General features: G+C 38.2%; 2 protein-coding genes across 2 annotated transcripts in view; one reads left to right on the top strand and one right to left on the bottom strand.

Annotated features, from left to right (window-relative positions):
• Nucleotides 1-81: 81 nt before the first annotated feature.
• ap2s1 (adaptor related protein complex 2 subunit sigma 1) lies at nucleotides 82-6,537 on the bottom strand. The gene is made up of 5 exons (XM_067594786.1): nucleotides 6,374-6,537; nucleotides 5,715-5,864; nucleotides 5,124-5,237; nucleotides 2,604-2,663; nucleotides 82-1,757 (listed from the first exon to the last, which is right to left on the bottom strand). The coding sequence occupies exons 1-5, from the start codon at nucleotides 6,374-6,376 to the stop codon at nucleotides 1,656-1,658; spliced, it is 429 nt and encodes a 142-aa protein (XP_067450887.1). The 5' UTR covers nucleotides 6,377-6,537; the 3' UTR covers nucleotides 82-1,655.
• A 5,741-nt stretch (nucleotides 6,538-12,278) lies between these two features.
• The window catches only part of arhgap35a (Rho GTPase activating protein 35a), a 66,000-nt gene continuing 60,195 nt past the window's right edge, over nucleotides 12,279-18,083 (top strand). The window contains exon 1 of the mRNA XM_067594784.1: nucleotides 12,279-13,055. The gene's annotated coding sequence lies outside the window, so the exon portion shown is untranslated. The remainder of the gene's footprint in view (nucleotides 13,056-18,083) is intronic.

The following is an 18,083-nucleotide window of genomic DNA, read 5'->3' as shown; positions in this document are numbered from 1 at the left end:
ATACAATTCCAATTTTTAATTTTGATGCAATTCCTTTTTCATATAAGATTATCATCAATTAGAGGAAGAGACCAATCAATGTTCATGTATCACTTCATCTTTTATTTTATTTACATATAATGGGACATATTGAAGTGGGTAGTTGAGTAATACATACAAACACACATCTTCCATCAACAAACTCACACAGGTGGACGAGAAGGGAAGCAGTACATATTTCACTATTGCCTAATCATTAAAAAAATTCAAAAGTTCAACAACAGTAACATTTGAAACCACCTTTGATACTTTTGTGACTGGATATGGTTAAAACTAGAGTTTGACAGGTAGTCTCAACAACATAAAAGTCGATTTTTTTTGGCTTGTTAAAGAAATTTAAAAGCCTGTTTATTTTATGTGATGCCAAAGGAATTTCATGGATTTTAAACAAGTAAATACTGTTCAGATCATACATAGAGTGAGCAGGAATCACTCTTTCTGGAATGAATGTGGTAATTTCACAATATTCAACGTACGCAAGATACACGGTATGTACAGACCATACGAAGCAAACTTCACAGTACTGCTTTATGTAAAATATACTTTGTATTTCCAGGTTGGTTTCCGTCTGAGTGTGTTTTAAGTGTTTTAAGTGTGACCAACAAGCACCATTTATTGTAGAGTTGCATCAGATGATCTGCATTACTTGAGATGCCATCGTAATGATTACAACATCCAGAGTGCAGCCGTCTGAGACAACATAACCTACACTGTTTATCATCATCAGTCGTGAGGATGTCTGACACAGCACAGGTTGCCATAACACACCGTCAAAATGGCACTCATCTTAAGTACTCTCCATTTAATTATGAACTTGCTGTGGTGGGTCAATTGCTCGAAAGGGCTTTCTAGTTGTAGTTTGCTAGCACTGTGATCCAGATATAAAATGCACAGTTGCCATGACGAGTCTATTACGACATCACTGGCAAGGTCTTGGCTTTACACAGTTTTTATACAGGCGGCTGGCTGCAAGATTGTTGTAAGTCAGTCAAGTGCTGGATGCACATGGATGATTATAGGCGGTTTCTCTTTATATATGGTGCTTGTTAGTTACAGTAGTGCCTTTAAACGAATATTGAGGTTAATGAAGGGTAGAGAGGAGGGGGGGCACGGGAGGGCAGTGTCACACTGGTGGATCTTTTTCAGTGTTTCCACACTGCACAGCAATAAATGCAAACAGGTACTCTATGAAATAACTAATTCCTGCAGCCCCTAGATTTGGGAAAAGTTAATGTAAGATATAAAGTTAATTGTAACTCAGAGCGGTATATGAAATGTCAAAAGGTCATATCTGCAACATGTTGAAATGTACTGCCTTTATACGAGGCGACTTCATTAGCCGTACAGATACAGAATATTGCAACACATTGATTGCTATGACAAACAGGTTACCTTAACTTCCATATTACATATATCCATTTGTAAACAATATTATGCATTTCTATTTCTAAACAGTCCCCTCCTGAAGTTCTGTAAGGGGTGTCGTCTGCTCTGTCGAGGCAGGAAAATGATAAGGGGGGGAATCCTTTCCAGAGTGACAGGAATAAAGGGTGGGGTTAGTTTAGGTGCCAGGGCAGCAGATTAATGGGCAGATAGGAAGGATGGTTATCTGTTTTCTACTCAAGCGACTGGAGCATGAGGAGCTGCTTGAGGACCTTGGTCTGACTGGTCTCCCTGATTTCTCCTGCTAGGAACATCTCATCTACCACCGTGTACACCTGGAAACAAAGACAGGCCATGTATTACAGGACAGAAGTGCTCCATCGTTGCGAAGAGAGGAACAGAAAGACTAAAATAAAGTATGAATATGACAAACCACATGTAACATAGCTGTGACTGAAAGCAAAGTGACACTACCTTCTTCCCTATACTTGAAAGGATTGGGTTTCCTGGGAAATTGCTATACAATGCTAAGTCATCATCTAGCCTGTTGTTATCATTGCACAACTTGACCTCTGTGTCATCAAAACATTAAAAATAACCAGTTGATGACTAAACACACTGAGTGGCTAATGTTAGCGCAGACGAATAAACATGGAGAATATGAAATCACAAACTTGAAAGGAGTGGGTGACTTGAGATTTTAAAATAGTTTTGGCCTAAGAGCAGCAGTAGATCAGTTTCATTTTCCAGAAATGAGGATTTCTCTTTTTTTTCCTTGTTGTAACATGTCAAACAGTGCTGTGACAAACGTGGGTGGTGCTTTGCTTAAGCGAAACATGGAGGTGGATGTTCAGACACTTTATTTAATTAGCAAGAAAAGTAGCAACAGGTGGGGGATGCTCAGATGTCTTTGCTGCTTAGCATTTACATATATGTATGTATATATATATATATATATATATATATATATATATATATATATATATATATAAATTTAGTTTAATTTCACTGAATGACTGCTGTGGTTGAGAATTACAGTGCATATCAGTTGCCATGGTATTACAAGGAAAGACATTTTCTCATCAGCCTTTTGTCCTCCTCTGCTCCTCCTGTCTGATCAAGGTGTTTTTAAAGTAATGTGAAAATCTCACAAAGCAAAAATTATCTCTCGATGTCCTTACCTTGTAGAAGTTGAACACAAGGTCCAATTCACACACGTTGTGAAAATACTCATTCAGCACCTGGCAGGAAAGAGAGGAACAGTTTTTATTTAATCAGATAACAGCCAGCACATAACTAAATAGTCTACTTTGAGAAGGCATAAAGATATACGGTAATTAGTTGAATGTGATGCATTAGTGCAGAAATACAATGACGCTGTAGTAGCAGCAGAATCCACTTAACAACCATGTAATAGGCTGATTTCCACTACAAGGACATCCATCTAAAATATGCCAAATTAAAATTAATGTGGTTCTCGTCTCATCTTGTTTCCACAAGAGATGATTTTTAAACTGATATAGTATCGTTTACAATGGCACACCTACTGACCTCTTGTTAAGAATTTGCTAATGAGAGTAGTATTGAAGTACCATGATGTCCTACTGCGAACTGTTGTGCAATTCAACTCCGTTTATCTTAACCTGATATTTTAACAGTTTTCAAATCATTGCATTGATTTTCAGATGGTTATTTGTCTATGAATCTGTGGGCAAATCTAACAGCGAACTTTATAAGCACTAAGTAAGACTGTAAAACGCACTTAACATGCATTCCTTCATAGTCAAACATTACATGAAATGACCTTCACCCCTGGACTCTGGATAGAAAACAGTCTGTTTGTTTTAGCCAAAAACAAACAGTAGATCGTACTTCAAGTGCACAATTGCAGTCAGTACTCTTTAAATAAAAATATAAATTGGTTAGAAAAACAAACAGCTGTTAAATAGCTCACCAACTGACTGAACAAGATGCAAATGAGCTGCCTAATGCCACCTTATAATTACCAAGTTTTATAATAAACATAGCTAGTTATACTGACTAAGTCATTGATTTAACTAAATAATACATTAATTACCAAACTAAAGAGTTTTATTTCAAATGCATGAGATGTCCACCATTCAAGAAAATGACACCATCTATCCCATATGGACCATTAGCATGAAGGTCTCCAGAGGCAGAATAACTTGTGTTACGTCATTTACGCTATACTGGCTGACAAAACGAATAAATCTGAAATCTAGATTCTGCATTTCTATAATGAAATCCTTCCAGATCCAGACATTTTTGTGTCATCATACATTCCTTCAAGCAACACATGGCTGGTATACAAATTTGTCAAATTATCATACATAGGGGGGGACCTGTTGTGTAAGTTTCTATGGAGTTAGGCTCTTTGAAAAACTGCAATACAGACACATTTGTCAAAATGATGACATTGTAAATACTATGGTGGAAGGTAATAATACACAGCAGTTACATTGAAGGATGAATTATGAAAAGAGCAAAGATCAAGGCAGGCCAGGGCACACATGTCCTGAATGGAGTCTTGTTTTTCCATTAAAATGACATTGTCCTAGGTCTTGGGCCATGATGTCCCTACTGATCTTCATCAAGCATATTTAGGCCTTGTGACTCAGTTCACTGAAGATATTATGTAAAAAAAATAAAATAAAAAAAAAAGTCATGGGTTCACTTAAGGGCCATGACATTTGTCACATGTCATCTAACTTTTATTTATTTGCTTGTTATAAATGTGTAATTCAAGAAAACAATTTACAAAACCACTTTTCTCCTGATATACTTGTGAAAGTAGCATGACTGATTCACTTAACTGAGCTCTATGCACATACACTCTCCTTTAAGTAGGCTACTGTTTGAAGAAAGCATTTAATCTATGAACAGCAATGATTATGCTTTCACGATTAAATACACTAGAATTATTCCTTGTTTATAACCATACACTGATGTTTTGGAAAACTGTATTTGTGAGGCAATATCTACCAATTATAAAACAAAATAAAAAGAAATGCCCAGAATCAGATTATATTATTTGAGTATCTGCTATCAAGCAATATCTGAAATGTTGAGTAGGAAAAATACTGAAATGTTTTCAGTTTTTTGGGGGGGGGGTTTTCTATATTTATCTGTCTGGGTGTGGTGGTATTTGTCATTTCAGTATCTGTGCAGTCAGCTGCTGTTTGTGATTGGTGATCAATTTGCTATTCTATTGCTGAAGGCTTATTTCCAGCATCACTTGACCTAGCATTATCTAACACTGATTACAGTTAATGACACACCAAACATAAAAGGAATTTGAATGTTCTTGCAATGATCTGATCATTTTGATTCTGTTGAAAACAAAATGTTGGATATTTATCATAGTGATTTAGATACCATTGTGTAGTTAGTGTAGAGCCACCTTGTATGATGCTTAATGTGAGGCATATCACCCATAAATTTCAATATTGAATAAAACACAATTAATTTCCTCAGCTACATGTCATTTGAGTCTAGTTCACAGTATAATTCTCACAAGAATGCAGGTCTGATATTAAGAAGCTGCAAGACAGTAGAGGAGGGGACATTTTGAAGAAAATCATTAACAGACATTCCTGAAAACAATCAGACCATGAAAACTAAATCATCATAGTTCGCTTACTGAGTATCTCCATATATCATGTGTTGTGTGCGTCAGTTACCTCTACAAAGTTGTGGATTCCCTCGAGGTATGCCAGGTTGTTATCAGTCACATCCACACAAATGCAGAAGTACAGTCCAGCATAACGCCGGTAAATGATCTTGAAGTTCCTGAACTGTGAGAACACAAATAAAGCCTTTTTAACAACATTGTCTCTCATGTAACGACAACTATGGTAGCTTCACTTGAGTTTAAGTTTCCCAGCTTTGAAGTGAAACACACCCAGTATATTTCTAATGACGTTGAAAGAAATTTCCTATTAAGTCTGACTGATAGACCAGCTTTTTGTTTCTTTGGATGGTATACTGATAAAATGCTACATACTGGCTTCAGTGACTTTTTCAAATTGCTTCTTAAATGTGAATTCTGCCTTATCATTTTTTAAGTAGCAAGTGGAACAATACTTGTAATGTGGGACACAAATGAGTCAACCAATTATTTCACTAAGAACTTGCCACAACAGAGTTTGCATGGTTTCTGTCATTATACTGTGGGACTTGATAGGATTTAGAAAACTTTGGTCCAGCTGATCAAAGTAACGAACTGAGGTGTGTCAAAAATCAAACATGCATACACACAATATGATACATACCTCCACAAAGTTGGTGTGCTTGGCATCCCTGACAGTTACCACAGCATGCACTTCCTCTATCAACTTCTGTTTCTCATCATCATCAAACTGCATATACCATTTGGCCAGTCGTGTCTTTCCAGCTCGGTTCTGGATCAGGATGAAGCGGATCTAAAGCAATGCAATAACGCATTTTACAAAACAAGAGGGACAAAAAAACGATTACAGCAGGAATTGTGTAAATACAATGCTTGTCCTAACTGTCTAGGTCAGGTGATTATAGTATACAGAAGATTCATAAGTCATGACAAAATTATCTAACGTTACCTGTTTGGCTCCTAACTGTCAATCGTTTTATAATTTAACGTTAAATGTGTTTAATATGTTGCAAACTAATAGAAGGGCGTCTAAGAAGCAGTTATTTAGATACTAGTAGCATTAGCTGGACCACACCCTTTAATTTTGACAACAAGCTTGCACAAGTCTTTTGACAAAAGTAAAAACTACTGTCTTACGACTTATTTGCTATAATTGGTGGCTGGTTTCTGTTTTAAAAACATCGTGACATCAATTATGTGGCCTTGGCATGCTAACGAATGAAGAGGTTATCTGGCTAAATGCTAGCCAGCTAGCGGTTGTATGCTACTATGAGAAGAAAATAGTGCTGTGTTCATATTTACCATTTTCGTCTCCTAAATATGGACCTTATAAACTCCAGAATAGCACGTTCCTGAGCAATTATGCTACACTTTTACATAAATACATCAGTAATTTTTTTCGACCGCTTCTCCGCTATCTTTCCCCAGCTAACAGGAAGTGAAAATGTACGCTAAATGACGTTGCATGATGGGGAATGTAGTGTTTGTCGTCCCATTTAGAAAACATGGAATGCAATACGCTACTACAAGTACCAGCATCCATCTGCGGCTGTGTCGTGCTTTGGATCACATGAGAAGCAAAAGGGCCGTTACCATTATTCTCTCTGTTCCTTATTTCAAATATTTTTCAGCTCTCTAAAATCTCCTCAAAACCATAAGAGTATATGTAGAATCGATAATTTTAATCATATTTTTGGAAACATATAGAATTGGCTTTATTTTATAACTATTTAGTGTACTTTTATTATTATTATCTTATTTTATTGTCTTTGTCCATCTATTTTGTATTTCCTGTTATAAGACTTAATTATAATTTCGATTCACAATGGTTAACATTTGAACTATGATGAAATGTAATGTGTTATGATAAATAAAGTTCTAATTTTAAAAAAGGGGTCACTACTGCTATTTTCTGTCACAGCTACATTTTGATGTATAGTTACTAAATACAAATTAAAACAAACTGTGAAGATAGTTAAAGATGATAAACATTGAAAACATTTTCATGTGACACTTAACAAAACTGATCAGACTTAAAATGCAAGTTTCTTAAAGGGAAAAAAAGTTTTACTGAAATTAAATTGAGTACACTACAAGATTGTCCTGCTCAGGATCATCAATATTTTTTATATGAAACAAACTTGAGTATTTTCACCAAATCAAATAATAACAAATATGCCATCTTCATTTTGAAAATTTAAAAGAAGTATTTTAGCCATTTCATAATAGGCCTAATTGTGTTTCAGTGTTTATGTGGGTGTTTATGTTTAGCCCACTACATTTGTGCCAAAAAAAATAGCGATATATATTTCCACCCTCTTGAGGTTACATCCAAATTGTGGCTGTTTTCTGCAAAGTCAGGGCTCAGAGTTTGTTTACTGGTCTGGTTGGGCAGCCTATTCACCGCAGAACATTGCCCAGACAGCTTGGACAGCTTGCCTCTATGAGCGTTCTGGGCATTTAGGGAGTCAGAGGGGGATGGGGGAACCGTGATTGTCAGGGATTGCACAACTGTGAGTGAAGGAATGTGCTTGCCCTTGGGACCCAGAAATATTTCAGCTGCAAATACAGAGAGGGTTGAGGTAGGACTGGGAAAAAAATAAAATGAAAGGGAAAACTAACCAGTGGCTAAATGAAAAGCACAGAGTTTTTCTCCCATGTAATGTTTGCAGCTTTACTTTATTCATTTATTTATCAAGGACAACATACATTAATTACCACCAATATGATGTAAATGTTTTAGATTTAACCAAAAGGCTCATTTTCATCTGCAGTCCCTGGGCATGTTGATGTAATACATTAAAAGAAACAAGCCAAAAGCAGACAACATCAAAGCACATATAAGAGGATAGAGCATGAATTAATGAAAAAAAAACATTACGGAACAAATACAAGCACATAAAATGTATCAGAAGCTTGCAGCAGACAAGGTCAAACATCCCAAAGGACCACAAAACTACAATCTTATAAAGAAATGCAAAAAAAACCCCAAAAACACAAGGCAGGCACATACACACACTAAAAGTTGTGTTTTGACGTTAGTGAGTCCAGGGTAATAAAATCAGTGCACGTGTGCTACTGTTTAGATAAGAATTAAAGAGTGCAAATAGCCTTGTGTATCATAATTTAATAGTTAAATGAGTAAGATTTCTGTGATAGCCCATAACTGAAAAAACTGAGGTAGGAGAAAGGGATGTAAAACAGAGGCAGATTATTCAACAGAAACTTTGACCCCTGCTAATCTTGCTCTGTGTGATTGAGGTCGTGCAAATATTGCTGAGAACACAGTGACTAATGTGATTGGACAGAGGCTTGTGGACTTATTCAAACGGAGGGCAGTGCACCTTGAACCCTGCCTGGCTGTGTATTTAATGAAGGGTCACTTTTCAAACTATCAGCACACATAGTGTATTACTTTATACTTTAGTTTTATAAATCTTGTGGGGCAAATAGAACTTACAAATGATTATTTCTTATATGGTTTTTCATGCAGTACTTGTTTACCCTGAATTTAACTTAACATGCTTCTGAGAAGATGTCTGTAGTGTTTCCAGGGTGCAACGTCTCAGTTTTAAATATCCCTTAATGCGTCAAATTTAATTTCAAAATCAATCAAGTGGGTTTTACAATGCTATGAGGTATTTGTTTTCATATCACTCAGAGTTTAGATTACCACATTGGAATTGCATGTTCAGGAAGTTCAAGTAAGGACTAACAGAGGCAGAGAAACAAGAATTCCAGGAGAAAGTCCCAATGCAAGACACTAAACATCTGTTTGAGCTGTTAGTACAGGCGCACTATTGCAGACACATCTTCAAGTATGTCGGCTGAAAGCCTGAAATCTTCCTTAGAATCTCATTTTTATCATTTAGTGTGTCATGTGTTTATCAGACAAAAATGTCAAAACATGGCCTCCCTGTCTGTGATATATTAAGTTTCTGAAATCATCAAAGCAGAGACAAATTCACAACTGTTTTACCAAGTGGGACCACTCAGTACACAATACATATAATTGAGAATAACCTTTGAGATGATTGATTTTCTCAGGAAAGGTTATTAAATATTTTCCCTCTGTGCTGCTTGATAAGGTTTTAGGTAGGAGTCCTCTACAACAAATCTATTACATGTGATGAAGCCCTGGAACATAAAAATCTGTTACGGGATAACATGAGTTTGTACAGGGAAATGGGGATCAGTTGTGAAAGGAAGTGGTGTGTGAGACATGGGGTCGAGAGGGCAAATGGACCAAAAATAAAGTCAATTAATTACAACCATGATGACATGAACACATTCCTGTTGTTTTTTTTTTCTGTAGCTCAGAAACAGTGTTGCAACAGAGCAGACTGGAATAGAGTGGAATAATCTGACATCAGTGATTACATAAAGAGAAAAACAGTCCCTACTTCTCAATGATTGTGATGAACAACGTTGTTTATGGTGATTGTTTATTGAGATGCCTGATAAAATTTAGATAAAAAAAATGCATCATATTTTATGAGCTGATCACGTGCTCTGTGAGTAAAACGTTTTTCAGGTGACTAAAGTTGTCAAAGGTACAATAAAACAATAAAAAAAACCCACAAAACAATTAAGACAATAGTTGCCTTTAATTAACTTGTACTGCAGGGCGGGTCTGTTTCTGTCTCCATTCATTTATTAAGTGTTGTCCTGCCGACCAGATTATTGATTATCGCAACTGTTCTGATAACCATTGCATCTGTCTAAACTTCTGTTTGTTTGTTCCACAAGCACATGAGCTTTCGAGCTGTGTGCCCCTCTCTCTCTTCTCTCCTTCTCTCTCCCTATTTTCTCCTCCTGTCCTCTCTCGTCTCTCAGGCATCTCTTACTGGACCAGCATCTATCCTGGAACCGCTCTGCATCCCTGGCTTTCTTATCCTTCTCTCTCTCCTGCGTGAATAATGTCTTTTCTTGCCTTTTCTCCCGTGTATGTGAATGGTGTGATGTGAGTCTCTCCCATGTGCATGTGTAGTCTGTCCTCCCTCCAGGTCTCCATGGTGATGGAGGTCACGTGGCTCAGATCCCATTCTGTCCTGGTGGCACCTGGAAGCTGCTTGGCGTCCTCTTTATCACATTCTTCATATATATTATAAATCCATCATAAGTTTGTTATCCTGTTCAATGCTGTATTTCTGCAATTTGTCTTTCTTGTTCTATTCTGTACACAACATCTATTGCATGTCTGTCTGTCCTGGGAGAGGGATCCCTCCTCTGATGCTCTTCCTGAGGTTTCTTCCTTTTTTCCCCTTTTAAAAGTTTATTTTAGGGAGTTTGTATTTATTTGAACTGAGGATCTAAGGACAGAGGATATTGTATTGCTGTACAGACTGTAAAACCCTTTGAGGCAAATTTGTGATATGTGATAGTGGGCTATACAAGTAAAATTGACTTGACAATATTTCCCTAAATGTGGTGGAGTATAAGCATAAAGTAGCATCAAAGTACCTAAAAATCACTGGGTTAACATTTTACTGGGTTTGGGTCAACATAGCACCAACATAATACTGGGTTAATGTTACCCAGTAAGCCACTCAAGACAAGGGGTCGTGTTTGTTTTAGTGTTATTTTTTATTTTACTGTTGGGTTATTTACCCAAACAAAAGTTTTTTATAATCCACTCTTTTTAAACTTACATCTCATGGTTTGTTATTGATTGTAAATAACTTCTGAATGTCATATGCACATTATTTTGTAGAAGCTCTTTTCACTTAGAATATATTTTTACTTTATTTACTGGGCCTATATTTTGTTTTTTAATATAAATTGTATTTATGTATTTACATCTGTCTTTTGTAGTGGTTGTAATTTTTCTTACTTTGTATAGGAACTTGTGTTGTTCTCTTACCTTCTATTTTTTGATTGTTATGCACCACAACATGAAAGCAAATTCCTTCTAAGTGCAAACCTACTTGGCAATAAGTGTGTTTCTGATTCTGAAGCTATACTGTTTATAGCTAAAACTTGTTGTGTTAAACACCAGATCAAAATAGCAGACTGCTACTGGGTAAAGTTAACCCAATGTTGTGTTGGTGCTATACTGACCCAAACTGGGTAAAATTTGATCCCAGTGATGTTAGTGAGTACTTGAAGTAATTTACTCTGGAAAATTACTTCTGTACAAATGATTTTCATATGTTTTACATAGATTCTTGTGTGTGGTGGTTATTTGTTGAGTGGAAATTTTTGTTGAGTTGAGTGGAAATTTTTAAGAATCTCACTGTGTTGTTGCATCATATTTTATAAGCAGATCATGTGCTTTGTGTGTTTGACCAATAACAAAGCTGTCAAAAGTACAACAAAAACATAAAAAGGAAACATAACAATAAATAAAAGTGCAATGTGTCCCTAAATATCACAGAGTATAAGTATACAGTAGCATCAAATGGAAATACTCGAGAAAAATATAGGCTTACTAGTTGAAGTAATTTACTCTGGAAGATTATTTGTAGAAATGTTTTTCATATATTCTTTTGTGTGTAAACTTGTGTGTATGTGTGTATGTGTGTGTGTGTGTGTGTTTGTGGTCCAGGTATTCCTCATGTTGTCGGGATGTAAATCTGTTTACACAGTCATGTCGTGGGGACTCGCCTCCCTTATTAGGACAAAAAGCAAGTCCCCTTGATGTAAATCATTAACTTTAAGGTGAAGACTTGGTTAAAGTTAAGGTTAATTTAGGGTTATGTCAAGGTTAGGGTGAGGCAAGTAGTGGTTAGGGTTAGAGTAAGTCTCCAGGAAATTAATGTAAGTCTATGTAATGTCCCCGAAAGTGACCATGATTTGACATGTGTGTGTGTTATTATTTTTTGTGTGGGCATTTTTAAGTTACTCACGTATATTTTAGTTTTCTTTCTTCTATATAGGCTACTTTTTTTCAATTTCTTTATTTTTAATATGCATACAAAAACAAAAATTCCCCTATATACAATTAAAAGACTGTATGGATGTATAAATGTATGCATGAAACTGCTAACTAACTAACTAGAAATAAGATTGCTTTACCATTTTAGACTAGTGTAACATTTTATAAAGCATTTAATTTGTAATGTTCAGGATAGGCTGTTGAAAATCAAATATATTTAACAGGTGATTATTTAAGAGTGCATGACCGTTTACATACAAGACTAAGCAGTCATATAAACAGTGCGTGTGTGTTGTAATTGTGTCCATGAACCGCTGGGCGAGACTCACTCACTCTCTCTCTCTTTCTCTCTCTCTCTCTCTCTCTCTCTCTCTCTCTCTCTCTCTCTCTCTCTCTCTCTCTCTCTCTGTTCTCTGTGAATAGGAGGGGAGATGCTGGATTCAGGAGAAGGTCCGCCATTATCGGGAAGCTGAAAAAAAAATAGACTTAAACACACCGTCACACATTTAGCCTGTACGGGGCTTAACATTAGAAAGGAAAATACAACGCTTTCTCTGTAGCTGTTGTGCACTGAAAACGGCGCTTTGGTGAATGAAGGCAGAGCGTTACGGTCGCGTTTGCTACGGACTCTTTTTTTTTTTATTTTTGACACAACAAAGGAAATAATAATTGGTCAAAACAACGTGGTGGTGAACCAAGAAAGGAAAAACACACCGAAACAGAGCTTTCCAACGCCTCCCCCTTTTTTCTCCTCGCAAGACGTTTCCAGTCGTGGTGAGAAGAGAGTTTGAACAGCATTTTCTCCTTTCCTGAGGAGAATTTAGTTGTTTTTTACCCTTCTCAGACACACACACACACACACATAGAGAGATATGGATCTCGTTTCTGAAAACTTCAGACTGATGAAAATCAGCAGTTAAACATGGGAAGCAATACAGATAGCCTGTTTGCTTAGAGAAAAAGAAAGAAGCGGAAAATAGTCGATGTGAGTGCTCGCGGGGAGTGTTTTTTTTTGTCTGTTTTTTAAAAAGTCTCACCGGCTGTGAGTCGCAGAGGACCAGAGATAGAAAGAAAGGAGTGGATCTGGAGAGAGGGATGAATGCTATGGTATGTAGACTATACTCTTCCTTTGCACCAAATTATACATGTGAACTGGCCATTTTAGAGAGCTAAACAATGTTGGAAATCTATTTGGAGGCGTTTTTCCCTCCTCCTTTTCTCTTACATTGCAGCCTGGGTAGGTTTCTTTTATTGAGGTGAATAACAAGAAACTGGGAGTTAACCTAGTGTGATTTGAAGCCCCTAATAGTAATTATTGTTATTATAATGATGATGCTTGTGTGTAAAAATGTAGTGGGTTACGTTTTCCCTGTGCATGTTTTAAATGGGAAGTTTATGGGGGGTAGGGGGGGGGGGGTCATAAAAACATGGATCTAGTCCAAACATTAACATTGTTTGTACAACAACACCTGGAATGTATTGGTCTTGTCAGGCCTGGAGAAAGTCCCCAGTATACCTTGGAGCAATAAGGAGTAATAAGGATACAATTGCGAGAAGGGAAATGGGATATTTGGGTTGGACTGTCAAGCAACTACTTGATTCGTGTTTTAAAATTAAACGAGCCGAATTGTTAATGAGGTTTGGTTTAGTCTTAAATTGTCTAAAAGGGGGGAATTATTGGTCCTGTTTTGCCTTTTTTGAAGCCTCAAATCTTGATCTCTTGAGGTTTTTTTTTTTGGTTATCTCTTTTTTTTTGGATATTTCTTTTATGAGTAATCATTTTCGCCCTTATGAGATGTCCCACTAACTATGCAAACATCAAACCTGCTTGTACTGTACTGGTCTCCAATGTGTGTACGCCCTCCTTAGTTCCCTGTTTCATTTTAACTGTACCTGTCACACAAATGACTCAGATCTGTTTAGACAGGATGTAGTTCTACTTATTATTCCACTAGTTAAATATCTCAAGTGAGGATTTTTTTTACCTTGACACACTGGATGCTGCATGTCTTGTTTACCCCTACATGTTTTTAGATAACATACAGACTAATTAGGGTTATCTGATAATGACATTTATATTAACTGCTACTAATGTCATTAATCTATTTTTGTGCCAGAATTAGTCACCAATGTGTCACAGTTTAATCTCACTTGCCACTGCAAAGTGGTCATTGCTCTGTCAGCCACTCCCTTGTTGTCAAAATCCTTCCACTGGACTTCCATACTTTGCTATTTTCATTCCAAGAGAAATTTCTCTCTTACCTGTGTGTGGAATATTGTTTTAAGGTGAAGGATTGTAAAGAGTTAGATAAGTGAGTAAATGTCATTGAGACTTTGAGATATGGCCTTATGGGCTGTGTACTGCTGTGTCACTGCCAGATAGAAAGGGCATTTTCAAAACAGGAACTTTGTCATTTGATAATGGATATTTGGTGTTGTGTTGTGCTTTTTACATCCTTTTCAAGCACATAATCTCGTATTGCTCGGCGGTGTTTCGACTGAGTGCTTTTTGATGACTTTCTCTCACTTTGATCTTAATCAACCAAATTGGGAGGACAGCGCCAAGAAGGAAGTAAACACACACACACACCCACACACATATACACACAGGTTCTTTGGAAAAAGACAGTATCTTTGCTCTCAGGTAAATGCATTAGCAGCTGTCAGCACTTCTGTTCTCTGCTTGATTGGGCCCTTTGCAGTGCAGTCACACCTCTCCAGGAAGCCTCTTCTTCCTCTAATAGCCGTGCCATTTGCCCAGGCAGCAGGCTAGCTACCGGCGTACCCACTCACCCCTGTCTGTCTGCCTCTGGGCTGCAGATCGTGTCGTGAGTCCCTGGACTAGAACATGTTCCTGGGATTAGAGGAGGACAGGCTTTGCTCGTCAGGATGTAGGCCAGAGATGTGGATACATCCTTTGATTAGGACACTGGGAGTGAGATTCTGTCCCATATTGCATGGACAGATAAACACAGGGTTTGGCATGCTTGGTGACAGAAACAGTATAGGGATATCTACTCTTCATATCACATCTAATTCTACATCTTCACTTGACATCTCAATGTTAGACTAGTAATCAAATGAGAAGGGTAATTGGGAAGTACTTGAGCCTTTTAGCGCCAAACATGTCCTAAATCAGTAGGACCTAATGTGTGCCGGTTATTTTAATAAGGAACGATGTGTTTCTGGCTTGTAATACCACTCAATTTGAAAACATGCCCCATACCATATTATTTCCACGTCAACCCAGGCTTTTATTTCCACAAAACCACCGTGCCGTTGAATTAAACGGTGGCCTTTCACCTGCTCATTTGCAGATTTCACAGCTAGCATACCTGTCAACGCAGGGTGACTCTGTGTTTGCCAAGGATGGAAAAATTCTCCCTGCTCATTTAAAATCATGCCTTTTTCGCTAAAATCTCTCTTTCTCTCTCTCTCTCTTGTATTACAGGATAGGTTTGCTTGTGAGCCAGTGTGAGCCTGTGTTTGATGGAGAAAGGAGCTAATTATAGCGGGCAGCTTTGGAGTTTGGTGGACCAGATTACAGTCACTCTCCTCTCAATGGCTGCCTTGTTCTGGTGGCCGATTATTAGGCAGGGAGAAGTGCATTCTGGGATGATTGTATCTGAATTTCCATTAGAAAGTGTGCCTGCCTCGGCTGAACTGAGGTTCTCTTCTCTCCCCACTGTTTCAGCTCCCTTGCTCATTACAGATTTGCAGATGGGGGCAGTTTGATATAAAGGCCTCTGTAGTGTGCCCCTGTTCTGTTTCAGAGCCAGTTTAACTCTGTATCCTGAATGACCGAATTATGTACAAGGGAACTGACCCCAAATCAGCCATGCTGACATTGCCTAGTTTATCTTTTAGGGAACAAAATAATTAGAGGGATCACCAGTATTCCTCTACACATATATCAACCTTTTTTCACAAATAGCTCACCTAAGAACTTTGATAATAATTCTCCATGAAATCAATCATTAACAAAGATTGCACTTTCACTTATATTCCAAGCCCACCTTCTTATGGTATTGCTTTTCCAATACAAATGCATTATTAATGGATAATTCTTGTGGAAAATATGGGCTTTAGATATGATTAATGGTCTAAATGGTGGCTATAGGGTTCTGTTGAAATAGTTTTAACTAGCTTCCATATTTCCTTGTGAAAAAAAAAAGAAAAAAAAAGACAGCAACAGTGTTTGGAAGCACGGTGACCATGGAGATGAAGGACCAGGATGTAAGCCACAGAGGAATGGTGACCTCTGGACGTGAGCGGCTCTGCTTTGCTATTCTAGATACAATTACACAACAAGGGGACAAGGGTAATGGGCTATGGTAATTTGGAAGAGCTGCAGAGAGGGAACATGAGGAGAGAAACTAGGAACAGCAAGAGAGAGAGAGTGACACAACAAAGTAGGTAGTCAGTCGGAGGAAAAGAGCTGCAGGAAGGAGAGAGTAAAGTAAAAGCGCGAGCAAACTGTGCTGCCAGTTTCTGCTTCAGGCTGTGTTCCTGGTATGTGCCCTTTCAGCTTTGTGCTCAGGGATCAACCAATCAATGACAGCCATAAGTAACCCTGCTGCTTGGCTATTGGCCACAGCTGAATTCCATGACTCAGCATGTCTGTAGATAAGATGTTATGATTGAGTTGTTGCCAATGAAATGAGGCCACTGCCCGGAGTTCAATAGGTTGGACTTCTGCTGCTGTAATCGCACAAAAGTTTGTACCACCTACAGAAAGTGCCAACACTGTTCTTAACCATCCAAGTTTTTGGTCTTAGAAGGGAGGTTTCATATGTGTATATTAACACGCTAAGGGTATCACAGTCTGTGATTGTTTTTCAGTGAGTCAGTGTTTACGGTGAGTGTACTTAGGTGATTTTGAAAGGCTGGAAATCTCTCATCCTCAGAAACAAAGAGAGACTGCCCTGAAATCCACCTACGCAACTATTAAAGGATAACTTTGGGCATGTCTGTGGACACACGCTCACACATCTCCCACAGAAACCCGATGCTTAGTTTTAATTTTTGTCTTAACCTGTCATGCTGGCCTACCCTTTTTCTCATTTGCAAAGTCCTCAGACTTTGCCCAAATTGGGCTGGAGTCAGGAGAAGTCCCTGTGTGTCATTGTTAGACTTTTTCTCTGGAGATTCTCCCTCGTGGCGCCCCTAGGTTTCCTGTAGGAAGTCCACCTACGATGTCTGGTTGTGTGTGTGTGTGTGTGTGTGTGTGGGTGGGTGGGGGGGTGGGGGGGTGGGGGGTGGGCAGGAGAAGTGGATAGGGTGGAGGAGAAGAGGTGAGGGGAAGAATAAGAGGAACCTTTTTAACTCTGCTAATAATCAGAAAAATAGCCAAATCAGAAAAACGCCTAACATAACCGCCTTGATGAGGACAAACTAGCCAGTACTGACTGAAACATTTCCTTTTATAGTTTGTCATGTAAATGCTGTTTCCAATTAATTGCTATTTTCAGATACTTTCTGCACATGCATGCGACTTTGAGTCATGGCAGGTGCCGTGGGTGGCACAGCTTCTTCTGTTAATTAGCTGCGGGAGTAGTTCTGCTTATTCTCATATAACTTGTTAGTTCAGTAGAGCAGTCAGGAAATAATATTGCCAAGCACTCATCACATGTCCATCATTTCCCATCCTTTTCAAAAGTAAAGCGCGGTGGAGGGCAGGATGTAGCATATTGTGTAGGTGAGAACACCTTTCCGATTACCAAGTGTGGAACATGTCACCATGTCAGGACACCTTGTGCAGTCATCTTATTTAATGCTGGAGTTCTTCTTCCTTGGCCAGCATTGGTTGGATTAATTTTATTCAGAAAGAGGAAAAAAAGAGGCTCCTGTAACATAAACTTGAGTGTGTGTGTGTGTGTGTGTGTGTGTGTGTCTGAGAGACTTGAGGAGTGGGGGTGTTATCTTTTAAGACCGGCAGTGCATAAATAGCCCTTTTCCATACACGTGTGCTGGCTTGGTTTGACTTGGTTTGACTCAGCGCAGCAGGGATTTGCATCTCCATTACAACAGGGCTACCCGCTTGAAGATGTGTCTTCAACCGATGATGCGCTTGTCTTGAGTCAATGACATTTAAAAGCAGTGCCCTCTTAAGCGCTGTTTACTCAACCCCCCAGG

Source organism: Thunnus thynnus, chromosome 7 (assembly GCF_963924715.1).
Source record: "Thunnus thynnus chromosome 7, fThuThy2.1, whole genome shotgun sequence".
In the NCBI taxonomy this organism is placed as follows: domain Eukaryota; kingdom Metazoa; phylum Chordata; class Actinopteri; order Scombriformes; family Scombridae; genus Thunnus; species Thunnus thynnus.
Note: the sequence above shows the minus strand (reverse complement) of the source record. Positions and strands in the feature narration are given on the sequence as shown.